The sequence below is a fragment of the Trichosurus vulpecula genome, chromosome 9 (genome assembly GCF_011100635.1).
Source record: "Trichosurus vulpecula isolate mTriVul1 chromosome 9, mTriVul1.pri, whole genome shotgun sequence".
Classification (NCBI taxonomy): Eukaryota; Metazoa; Chordata; class Mammalia; order Diprotodontia; family Phalangeridae; genus Trichosurus; species Trichosurus vulpecula.
In genome coordinates, this window is record NC_050581.1 from 33,190,578 (window position 1) to 33,202,912 (window position 12,335).

Below are 12,335 nucleotides of genomic sequence, written 5' to 3' on the forward strand. Positions count from 1 at the left end.
CAGGATATCATTGTTTATAGTCAGATGGCACGTACTTTAAAGGAGAGGTTATAGAACAGTATTTGAAGAACAAGGATCTAGAAGTGGTAGTGAGGAATAATTTTACCAACTCTGCCTACAGAGTGAAGTGAGAAAGATGGAGCTGATATTAGAGAGATATTAGAGATGTGGAATCCTTAGGGGAGAGTCAGGTTTCACTTGATGAGTTGAGGTGGAAAAAATATGATAAGGAGAAATTGAGGATAAAGTAAAGTTTAACAATGAAATAAAGATTACAAAGAGCCCAATGAAAATGATGGATAGAGGACATAAGGATTGGAGGGAATGTGGGTTTGGGATGAATGGAATGGCAGCATGCATGAGATAGCTACACTATGATATGTGTATATATATATATATATATATATATATATATATATATACATAAATATGCAGCAATAAGGCATGAGAGGTTAAAGGAAAAAATTACGAAGTGAGCTAGCACAGTATCAAAATTTTATGTACTTAATTTTAAGTATGAAACAAATTGATAAAAGATTCTAAAAGACCTTTCAGTTATACATTTTCTGTTTTACAGAAAAAGTAATATAGTGTATCATTTCTCTGCTTAGTAAACATTTAATTATTCCGTATTCTTATTCTTTTTGTCTTTGTATATGGACTTAATTTATAATCCAATATATAATTTATAAAGTATTTTTTTTTACTTTACCTGTGATTTGTTTAGTATAGGGAACTTCCAATAAGGAAACTCCTTCAACCAGTATAGGTTGGTACCATCTTTTCTGCAACTTAGATCCTTAGAGAGTTGCTTAGGGCCTTGCAAATTTAAATTGCTCAGGGTCACAGAGGCAGTATGTGTCAAAGACAGGATTTGAACCCAAGTCATCTTAGTTCCTAGATCGTCTCTGCACCTATGTTGTACTGTCTCATATAGAATTTTCTTAGTGGTATGGGCTGGTAAAATTGGAGCACAGAGACTAAATTAATTTGACTCAGAGAAATCTGAGTGAGGTGGGAAAAGAAGAAGACAGAAATGAGAGATGCTGTAGAAGGCAGAATTGACAAGATTTGGCACCTGATTGTGGAATGAAAGGGATTGAGGAAACAAGGATGACGCCTCAACATTTTGAGGCTGGGAACTTAGATGATAGGAGAATGGTGGCGCCAATGACAGAAATATGGAAATTTAGATGAAGGGTGAGTTTGCGGTAAAATAGAATGAGTTCTATTTCGGACATGATGAGTTTGAGATGGGACTTTCAGTTTGAAATATCTAGTGGGTAATTGCTGAGTATAGGATACAACATATATTTCTAACTCACTCTGGTACATGGTTCCAAGACTCTAGATGAACTTGATATCAAGAACTTGTTATTGTTGTTTTGCGTTTGACTTCATGACCCCATTTGGGGTTTTCTTGGCAAAGATACCGGAGAGGTTTGCCATTTCCTTCTCTAGTTGGTTTTTACAGATGAGGAACTGAGGCAAGCAGGGGTTAAGTGACTTGCCCACGGTCACCCAGCTAGTAAGTATTTGAGGCAAGATTTGAATCTAGGAAGACAAGGTCTGCATTCTATCCGCTGCACTACCTAGCTGCCCAAAACTCCCTAAAAGTAGCTTTTAATCACTTATTTAGCTCTTAATCACTTATTTCTATTTTAACAAGTGTTCTCTTCAGTTGGATTTCGGCTGTGACAGTTAATTTAAATACTGGGATGTACCTCTCTCCCATCCCCACCCCACTCTGCATTATTTCTTCTAGACCACATAAACCAAAAAGCAATAAAGCAAGTCATGTAGCTGTATCCCTGAATGTATGACTCTAATTTATGACTAGTTATTCTTCAAAAAGGAAGAAGTAGTTTTTAACTTACAAGAGTGAAATGTGCCTTCTTCCCAACAGGTGATTTCTAGCAGTCATTACAGACTATCATAACTTGAATTGACTTAGAATGCTTGCTTATTGCTCTAAAGAAAGCTCACTTTTCATTTTGTAAACTACTTTTGTTACAAATTTAAGCTTGTAGGAGACAAGGGCCTTCTAGTTAACATATGTTAGAAGGAGTTTAAACATTTGATAAAAGTGCTTGGCTTTTGTCAGCAACTTAGTTACGTGTTTAGGGTATCTGCTCCTTCTCCAATTCAGTTGCATCTTTATAGCTGTAGCATCTGTAAGCATCTTTATAGCTGTAGTTGAGCTTACTGTAAGCATCTTTATGTCTTGGCAGGGAAGACCATGCCATCTACTTGTAGCCCCCTCCCCTTCTCATCCACCCCCTACCATACAATGAGCACCCAGTCCTGGAGACTGACTTCTTTGTTAAGAATTTCTGACACAAGTAAGTGACTAAATATGAAAATCAGCTGTGCTCTGGTTACACTTGTTATAAACAAGATATACTTCAAAAGATGTTTTTTTATTTCAACAGTTGGTTAATTCTTCCACCAATGCATTATTGCTATTGAATGAAATTTAAAAACAATTTATTAAGCCCTTAAGGTGTGCTTAGTAAGGGCAACTAGGTGATACAGTGGATAGAGTGCCAGGCCTGGAGACAGGAAGACTCATCTTCCTGAGTTCAAATTTGGCCTCAGATACTTACTACTGTGTGACCCTGGGCAAGTCACTTAACCCTGTTTGCCTCAGTTTCCTTATCTGTAAAATGGGCTGGAGAAAAAAATGGCAAACAGCTCCAGTATCTTTGCCAAAAAATCTCCAAATGGGGTCATGAAGAATTGGACATGGCTGAAAAACGACTGAACAAAAATGTGCTGGGTGGGCACTGTGCTAAACACTGGGGATACAAACGTAAAAGTCAGATAGTCTCTACTCTTAAGAAACTTACAGTCTATATGGGAGAGGCAATATATACAGGGGAGTGTTGGCCAGGGAAGTTTTGGTCTAGGAAGTTATAGGGATTGCAAGCTGGACAGTCAATTGACATGTTCTTTCCAAAAGTGATGGTAATATTCATTGGATTACTGTGACTAGAGTAGGAGGTGGAAAAACCAAGAGATGAGAGGTGGTGTAGGTGTCCCCAGTCTGGACAAAAGGCAAGATGGCCCAGAGTAGATGATTGGACAGCTTATGATTATGGTCTGGTCTGGGGCTGAACGGATATAGCAGTTTTGATGAGTTTCCATTTACTTTGTCACCTCTGAAAATTATTAGCCCCAGAGCAGACTGTGAACAAAAAAATTCAACACCTCGTCACCAAGCTTTTTTGATGATGAAAATCTTTGAACTTGGTGCTTGTATGGCACTCTTTCTGAATCTGCACTTGAATTCTTTCTCCTTTGTAATATCAACTAGAGGTTATGCTCAGCTGGCATTGCCGTTGAGACCCTAGGGTCACCTCCTCAAAACAACAAGGGATCAGAGAAGAATTTTAGCATAGGAGACAACAGATACTTAAGTAGAAAATATATTTTTTCTGCAATATTTTGATGCAGATAGAACCAGGAAACAATGAAAATCATGTTGGTAAGTAGAAGAAAAGTCTACTAGAGATGTTTTTTGGATAGTCAAGTTTTAGCAGTGGATGTGCCTCTTAAAAATTCTTGTATTGTCTTTCTATGAGTATTGAATCACAGAACTTAAGAATTGGAAGGCAGTCTGCTTGAAGACCTTTCAGGAAGAAGACCTCTTTACCCCCCATAACCTCTTGTTGGAAGTCAATTCAACTTTTGGATAGTTCTAATTTGTTAGGAAATTTTTCCTGCAATCAAGGCTAAATTGAGTTCTTGGCAACTTTCATGCATTGTTCCTGATTCTGCCCTCTGGAGCCAAACAGGATGAGTTGAGTTACTTCTCTAAATCATAGCCTATCAAATACTTGAAAACAGTTAATATGCTCCCTTGAATCTTCTTGATGATAAACATGACCAGTTCTTTCAACTGGTCTTCAACTGGGCCATCAGCTGATTCCTTCACCATGGACTCAAGGCCCTTTACTTTCTTGCTTGCTCCTTCTGGACACTCCAGCTTATCAAGGTCCTTAAACTGTGGCACTAAGAACTGAATACAATACTACAGATGAGAGTCTGAGGAGGGCAGAGTAGGGTGGGACTATCACTTCTCTATTCTTGGAAGTTATGCTTCTCAATACAGTTCCAATTGCATTAGCTTTTTTGGCTGTTACATTACACTGCTAACATTAGTTATTTATTTTCATCCTCTGGTAAGAAGAGTCTCTTATTACAAATGCCTGTGTCAAGGATGGCACAGCTTGAGAAATTGTGTCTATTAAAAAAATGACCCACAACTAACACCAGCCCTTTGATCAGTTGCATAAGAACATTATCTTTGAAATAGCCAGAGCTGGGGTTTTCAAAGCATGCTTGTAGCATTGAGAACAGGTTTGTAGTGAGATATAGGCTTTTATTATCTGGTGATAAATGACAGCTTGTGTCAACAGAGTGATATAACAGCCAGGAAGGCTAACTGTTGACAAAGTCTACAGGCCTTATAAGGCAGGAGTGCACTTCCCTGCTTTGTACATCTTTATTTTGGCCTTGATCTTGATACTGCCCCGTACCTGCATTCTGTCTGCCAATTTCCTCAAAGGACACAACTGATTTTGGTTCAGTTATTTCTTATCATTATTATTATTTTGCCAATATGTAATTGAAGTGACAGAATTTAGCATGAATATTCAGTTTGGTGTTTCTAATTAAAAATCATAGAAGATTCAAACTGGAAGAGATCTCTAAAGATCATCTATACTAGGGCTTCTTAATGTGGGGTCCATGAACTTTTTTTCTTTGAATATTTTGATAGCTACATTTAAAGAAATTGGTTTTTTTTGTAATAGCATGTATTTCATTTTTTTTCTTTTTTGCATTTAAAAACATTATTTTGCGGCTTTTTTTTCCAGACTTCCAAAGGGGCAAAGATACAGAAAATTAAGAATTCCTCATCTAAACTCTTATAATACTAATAAGTAAATTAAGACATACAGAAGATCAAATGGTCTGTCTAAAGGACATATATCTCTTGCATTAAGTTGAGACTAGAAGTCAGGCTACCTCACTTCCTGTTTTATCATACAAGGTTACCATTCAATCTGTCTGTGGGCTTTCCCTGGAACAGGTTGATATGGCACCACAGGACTCTTCTGTGCTTTACGAAAATCAACTAGACAGTATGTAATCTTGTCTTCTTGCTTTTTCCCTCTAATTGTTCACTCATCTCTATAGTTAGCAGTCTCTAGGGTAACTGTGTCCAATAAAATGTAAGTTTCTACATAGCAGGGGTGGCTTTTTTTTTTGTCTTTGTAGCATTGAGACCTAGCATAGCACCTTGTACAAAGTAGGCACTGGGTAAGTGCTTGTTAAATTGGATTAACTGTCTCTACATCTTTTGACAATGCTTTTAACCTACTGAGGATTAATGACTTGACTGAAACGAAGAATAACAAATTTCTCAATGTTTTTGGAAATTAGCCTTTAGGTTCTCTGTTGCATTTCCAAACATGGCTTTTTAAAAAAAGCTAATTATAACATATGGTCCAGCCCTGTTTCAGTGTATTGGTGATGAGCAAAAGCAAAAATTAGAATGACCTGGATATAAGAGGTATCAGAGTGAAGTATCCTTAGAGAGTTTGTAGATTTCTTAGAATCATGAGTAGCTAAGGTGCAGTTTTGCTAATGGTTTCAAATGATCTCTAAGAATATAAAGTACAAGAAATATTGATCGTTTTCTTCTATCTGTTATGCAGTGAAGGCCATGTCAACAGTACCACATTAAAGTCTAAAGGCATATTTCAATTGTGTGAATTTCTAATTCATGATGTTGTTAAATACTTCAGCTAGGAGAATGTCGGACAGGAACTTGCCAACTCGCCTGCGATAGACAGTAGAGAAATGTTGCACGTAGTTGCCATAGTTGGTTTCCTTGCCTTTCTCCTTTAGGATGTTGATGATAATGGCATCGTTGACAGAAGTGCCTCATGTAAACCTGTGGAGATCTCTACAAGATAACATCCCTTTGTTGAGCTCACGCATCTCTGATGGGAGGGGTGACTCCTTCAGAAGTTAGAGTGAGGGTTCTCAAATTCGTACTTAAATTGTATTGAAAATGAATGTTGGGATTCTCAGTTTTTGATGAAGTTAGACTTATCTAACCTCAGGCTGTTACATATCTCATCCAAGGTTGTCTTTGGTTTAACTTTTTTGGCCCTCAGTTTCCTTATTTGTAAAATAATGATACTGGACTAGATGTTCTTCAATGTCTCTTTTACTTCTAGATCTGAGATCCTATGTTCTGAATAGAGCTGAATCTTTCTTGGCATCTGACCATTGAATATATAGGTTTATTAATCTCATTCGTGGATTTGTTTTTTCCATTTCTATTGCCTACTAGCAACTTTATTGTATCTATCTTTAGATCTTCAGAGCCATTTAAAAATATATCAGTTCAACTGAAAAAATCCTTCATGCAAGTACCTACTTGTATACACCACATTGTGCTAGTCACCTACACTTTGCATTTTCTTTGTCTTCATATACCTCTCTGAATCACTTGCCATGCTTACTAAATGTTGAGTTGGACTGAATGCAAAGTATAGATGAGCTAAAACCATACGTGGACATTAGAGCTAGAAAATCATCTAGGCCAATCCTTCATTTTAAAATGAGGATATTGAAGTTAAGTAACTTGCTTAAGGTCATACAAGTTGTAAGTAGCAGGAGTTTAGTCTCTAACTAGTTCAGTGCTCCTTCTCCCAGTACAGAACTCTATCTTCCTCTGTATCCTAAAAAGAATGGCATTGAACCCATTGGCTCTGCCCTTTGCTGTGACCTTAATTAAAATAGCCTCCCCCAAGTCAGTGGAACGCCTGCCTTTTGGTTCTTTCTTCCAGGGGCCAGTCACGCTGCTGATTAGATGCCAGAGCCTGGCTTTGTGTGCTTCAGCACACCCATCATTCACCATTGGCTGAGTCTCTTGTATCATCTTAACCCAGTGATTGATGGAGGGTCCGGGTAGAGGAGAAGAATAGGGGGAAGTTGGGATGGAGGCGGGGACAGAGAAGAAAGAAAAAAAAAGAAGGTGGAGCAGCTATATAATAGAACTGGGAAAAGGAGAAAAAAAAAGGAATCCATGGGATGGCAATTGAAATAAAGGGAAACAGAAGAGAGGAATGATTGAAAAGGACAAAGGATGAGAGGAGGACTGGTAAGTAGGATTTTATACTCCACCCCAATGAATTTTCTAGATTAAAAAAAATCTTTCTACGATTTGGTCATCTTTTGTTCTATTTTTCTATTTTTTTGGGGGGGTGGTGGTATATTTTGTTGTATCTGCCTTGAAATTTTCTTCAAATGGACTTTAATGATGTCTTAGATGTTGCTCATTGCATCCTTTCTCTATCCCACCACCCACCCACAATGTCCAGTTCTTTTATTTATTTTTTTCTTTTCAGTCTTCACTTTCATTAAGAATGAGAGTGCTCTCCACCTTTTTACTGTGTGAGACGTCTTGGCTTTAGGGTTAAACTTCCTTGCTAATGTGTGCATTTAAAAATTCCCCCCAAAAGGCAGAATTGGGCAATCTGTGTTGTTACCAGGAGCATAGAAGACTTTGTTCTCTTTTGTATCACATGAATGAAAACCATATAAGAATGAAAAAAAAGTCTGGCAGTCAACTTAGCACAAACCTTAAAATGGAACAGGCAAGAGTTGAACAGGTAGCTCAAATAAGCTTTGTGTGTGAAAGATAGAATTTCACAAATTTGCCACCAATGTAACATGTTCATGTATATGCCTTGAATTTAGAACCATGTGCATTTTTAAAAATGCTCAAGCTAAGCAAGCATTATAATTTTGGAATATATTGACTTCTTTTGTGAGATTAAATGTATGTATTTCCCAATTGTATTTGTTTAATACTTTCTGTCATACCCTAACCACAAACTGAATTCTCTAGCAGAGCAAACCGGATCAGTCACTCTGAATGATGTTTACTCTAGTTAAAATGCTTGCTCAAGGGAAAATTTTTTCCACTTTTTTTCAAGTTTAGCTTATTTAAATAAGATACTTAAGTGTCCTCACTGCAGCTATTTATAAATCTAATGTTGGAATATGTGCTTTTATAAATGTTTTGCAGACAGTTCATATATATGAAAGTAATTCAAATGACATTTTATTGGGTTTAAATGTTTTGAGAAGAAATAAAAGGTGAAAAGTAAATACTAAAAGTAAGATGGTAGAATGGTTGGGACTCTGACTATGCACACAGAAGCTAATGTCTTCATGAAGGATGTGTATATATTTTTCAGTCATTCAGGAATTTCCATATATCCATATGTGTAGGCATGATCTTTATTTCGAGTTATTTTCAGATGACCCCTTAGCAAAAACTTGATTCATTGTAATGCTTTGGGAGTAGAGTGTTTCAGTTGAATTTTGGAAAGCCAGTGAAATTAGCAGAAATTAACTAGAAAAATTATTTGTTTCAATCAAGTTTGAAAAGCTTTCTAAAATGTCTGAATATGCTTGCCTCACCTACATTAGTGAAATACAGATTGCATAAGTGAATTGTTTATGATGATTCAGAAATCTTAACACTGCTCAAATATTGTATTACTCAAGGTCATCGTTTTTCAGCTTAACTGTAACTATTATGGTGATGTAATTTAAAATGTACAGATTGGTCTGAATAATGGCCTTAGAACTAACCCGGTTTGGTGTTTTTTTTTTTTTTTAAAGTGATTGACTATTAGGTTGTTTTGTGTTTTTTTTGTTTCTTTTTCCCAAGACAATGGGGGGAAAAAGAAAACTACAAGATAACTTTATTATATATTTAAAAGGAAGTAGCAAGTTTTATGTAATAGATTGGCAGTTTAATGTACAATCACTTTTTTTTATTCTACTATGTTATGGAAATGCTTGTTTTTATTAAATTCAGAATAAAATAAAAGATGGGGAAAAAGAATGTGTCTAATGAGGAGACAACATGTAAAACAATTATGTGCAAACAAGATATAGACAGGAAAAATTGGAAATAATCAATAGAGGGAAGGCACTAGCTTTAAGGGAAGATTGGGAAAGGCTTCTTGCAGAAGATGAGATTTTAGTTGGGACTTTAAGTAAGCCATGAGGCACAGATGAGGAGAGGGAGGGTATTCTAGGCATGATGAACAACCAGTGAAAAATGACCAGAGTCTGGAGATGAGTGTCTTGTGTGAGGGAACTGCAAGGAGGCCACTCTTACTAGATTGCAGGATATAACCTACATAATCCAGTGAGACTGTCAAAGAAGTGGGGTGGAAGGTAAGGTGTAAGAAGATGGAAAAGGTAGGAAGGGACCTAAAGGGCTTCAAATATCAAATAGAAGATTTTATATTGAATCCTGTAGATAAGTGATAAGGAGCAACTGAGACTTTATTGAATGGCGTGTGGGTAGGAAGTGTGTGTGACATGGTCGGATCTGCCCTGTAACATAATAAACACGCTAAGTACTCGTGAGTCTTAAAAAAAAAATTCTTATGATGGACTTAGGCAGCATGGTATACGGGATACAGAACTGGCCTGGGAACTAAGAAAATCTAGGTTCAAATCCTACCTGTCAATTAACCTCAGTGCTTGAGGACCCACCACTCTCTAAACCTACAAGTTGCAGAGAAAGTATAGACCTGCATTGGCGAAAGGGAGTTTTCTCACCTTGTATTCTCTATACAGTGGAATCATAGGTACAGCCTCTGTCCCTATCCCTGTTGTGACTTAATTATCCTCAACAAATACGTCAGTATGCAAAGAACAAAGAACAACGTCAACAACAACAAAAAAGGATTGTAAATCAGCTTATGGCCTTCTGTTATATACAGTTTGGTTTTATTTTAGAGTGCACATTAAATTAACTAGGTACTAACACAAGTGATCTTTTGTTTATGTCTCCCTTTGATCTTTTTATTTCTCAGTGTTTTTAGTGTTCGAGTCTTTTCTATCCTGCTGGACTCCTCATGACCCCATTTGGGATTTTCTTGGCAAAGATACTGTGGAGAGGTTTGCCATTTCCTTCTCCAGCTCATTTTATAGATGAGGAAGCTGAGGCAAACAGGGCTAAGTGACTTGCCCAGGGTCACACAGCCAGTAAATATCTGAGGTCAGATTAGCTGCCCCTTAGGGTTTTATTAATTTTTTTCTTTAATTTTTAGAATCATTATGACTCCTTAAATAGAGCCCATCAAACCAACACATTGATTACGTCTGAAAAGGTATGTTTCATTTCACACCTCTAATCTGTCTGGCACCTTTTTAACAAGAGGCATACTTCATCAGCCTCCTAAAATCACAACTGGTTCTTGTGTTTGTCAGAGTTCTGTAGTCTTTCTAAGTTATTTTCCTTGATATTATTTCAGTCATACTGTACATTATTCTTCTGGTTCTGCTCATTTCACACTTCTTTGGTTCTTTTAAGTCTTCCCAGGTTTCTCTGATTTCTAAGTGCTTATTGGGGAATGAGATATCACAATTCTAGTAGACAGAATTTAGAAGGATAATTAGCACATTTGAATGTCAATAGATACAGTAACTGACTTCAAATAGGTCTCCATTCCAGGAACTTTAAGCTCAGATCTCAACCCCTGGGTTTGTTATCTTAGATCTAAAGCCTTACTGGGTTCAGAAAAATCTGTTTAAAAGTATGATAATGCCTTTTTCGACAGTGGTATTTCTATATATGGAAGATGTGGTCTCAGTGATGGCTTTGTTATTTAGGAAGAGTACTGATTTTTATTTTTTACCATATTATTCTTTTGTGCACCATTTCCCACTGTGGAATGGCTTAAAAACAACAATAACAAACTCCCTTTAATTGTTTTAAATCTCAAGTGCCTGAATACAGCCAGATGTCTAGGTCTGCATCCATAGAATTGTTGGAAAACATTTGGAAGAGTTGAAGAAGACTTGTGGGCAGAAACCAACATTCTTTTAAGTCAGAAAAGACAAAAAGCATGTACTTTTAGTTGGTACGATTGTCAAATGAAATTTTCCAATTAGAATGCTGTTTGGTGATGTTGCAAGGCAAAAATTATTCATTGGTGGCTTGGTGACTCCATTTCTCCTTTCACTGCCTTTTACTTTATTGTTTGTACATCTGGAGACATATATTATCTCCAACAAAAGAGTACTCCAGTCTGTTCAGTAATAACAACCTTTTTCACCCTGAAATAATGGAGTATTAGATTATTGCAGCCTTCTAAACAAAAGTTCTCTACTCCTTTTCAGAGAAGATTACAGTCACTATTTCAATCCCACCCTGATGAGGCTGGCACTCAAGAATCTTTAGTTTAGTCCTTCCTTTGTTTGTAGAGGCGCATAGAGGGTCTTTTGTTGTTCTAATCTCTTGTTTGTTCCAACAGGGCAAATGAATTATGTTGTTCACTCTTCTGTTTCTTGGCATATGCAACTATGTATGCAAAAACACCTTAAACTGTAGAGCTTCTTCTCTTGTGATTATTACCATTTATCTAAATAATTTTGGTCAGATTTCATGCTCCAGTTTAGACTCCTAAAATATGTGACTCAGACTATTCCAGTAGGTGGGTAACAAATCTGGAATTATATTCCCCTCCAGTAACTTTTTCGTTATAAGATTGGTTAAATCCTGGAAATTCCATCTAAGCCTATTTAATTGGTTTGTTTCAAAGCAAGTTGGTAATGGCAGCCCTGGGACCAAAAGCTCATTCATTGTTTAGGCAGTCAGTCATGGAGTGATTGGGTGTCAGGTGCCTCCCATGCTGTGCCACAGCCCTGGAGGTTTAGAAGAGAGAAATAGATAGCCAAGGAAGTAGATGAACAAGTTGCAAATAATTCTATGCTAAAGCCTTAAGGATATCTCTTCTAACTAAGCACAGTAACAAAGTTAAAATAGATTTCACTCTATTTTGTTGCTAATACATTTAAAAATTTCATCTAAAATATTCTTAACTGCTCACTGAAAATGGAAAAGAAGGAAAAGAAACTGGTTTGTTTATCTCAACTATTATAGAGGAACAAATAATGTAGAGTTCATTAGGTTCTAGTGCTGAAGAATAAGGGAAGATGAACATATCCTTGACACAGCCATTGACCACATTCTCGTTGCATAATTTACTTGTAATTATTTTAAGTTACTTATATAATACTTTGATACCCCCTTCCCCATCCCTGCCTCATGCCATGACCTAGACTTTGGGGAATTATAATAGATTGTGGAAGATATCATCTGTAAAGAGAGATTCACAATAGTAAGAGACAATAACATCCTTAAAAACATTTAATTGTAGTGAGCCAGGACTACTAACTTTAAAAAATACTGAAACAAAGGATACAAAGATACATGGTTACCT

General features: G+C 36.7%; 1 protein-coding gene across 5 annotated transcripts in view; it reads left to right on the forward strand.

Annotated features, from left to right (window-relative positions):
* CEMIP2 (cell migration inducing hyaluronidase 2) overlaps window positions 1–12,335 on the forward strand; it is a 97,260-nt gene that overhangs the window by 4,451 nt on the left and 80,474 nt on the right. Inside the window, exons 1-2 of one of the 5 annotated variants that reach the window (XM_036738147.1) lie at window positions 7,121–7,180; window positions 10,161–10,220. The exons of 2 other annotated variants lie outside the window; for them this stretch is intronic. In XM_036738147.1, the coding sequence (XP_036594042.1) occupies window positions 7,166–7,180; window positions 10,161–10,220 (75 nt within the window). In that variant the 5' untranslated portion in view covers window positions 7,121–7,165. Of the gene's footprint in view, window positions 1–7,111; window positions 7,181–10,160; window positions 10,221–12,335 lie in introns of those variants that run through there. 2 more of the 5 variants (XM_036738151.1, XM_036738148.1) reach the window with 2 other exon arrangements.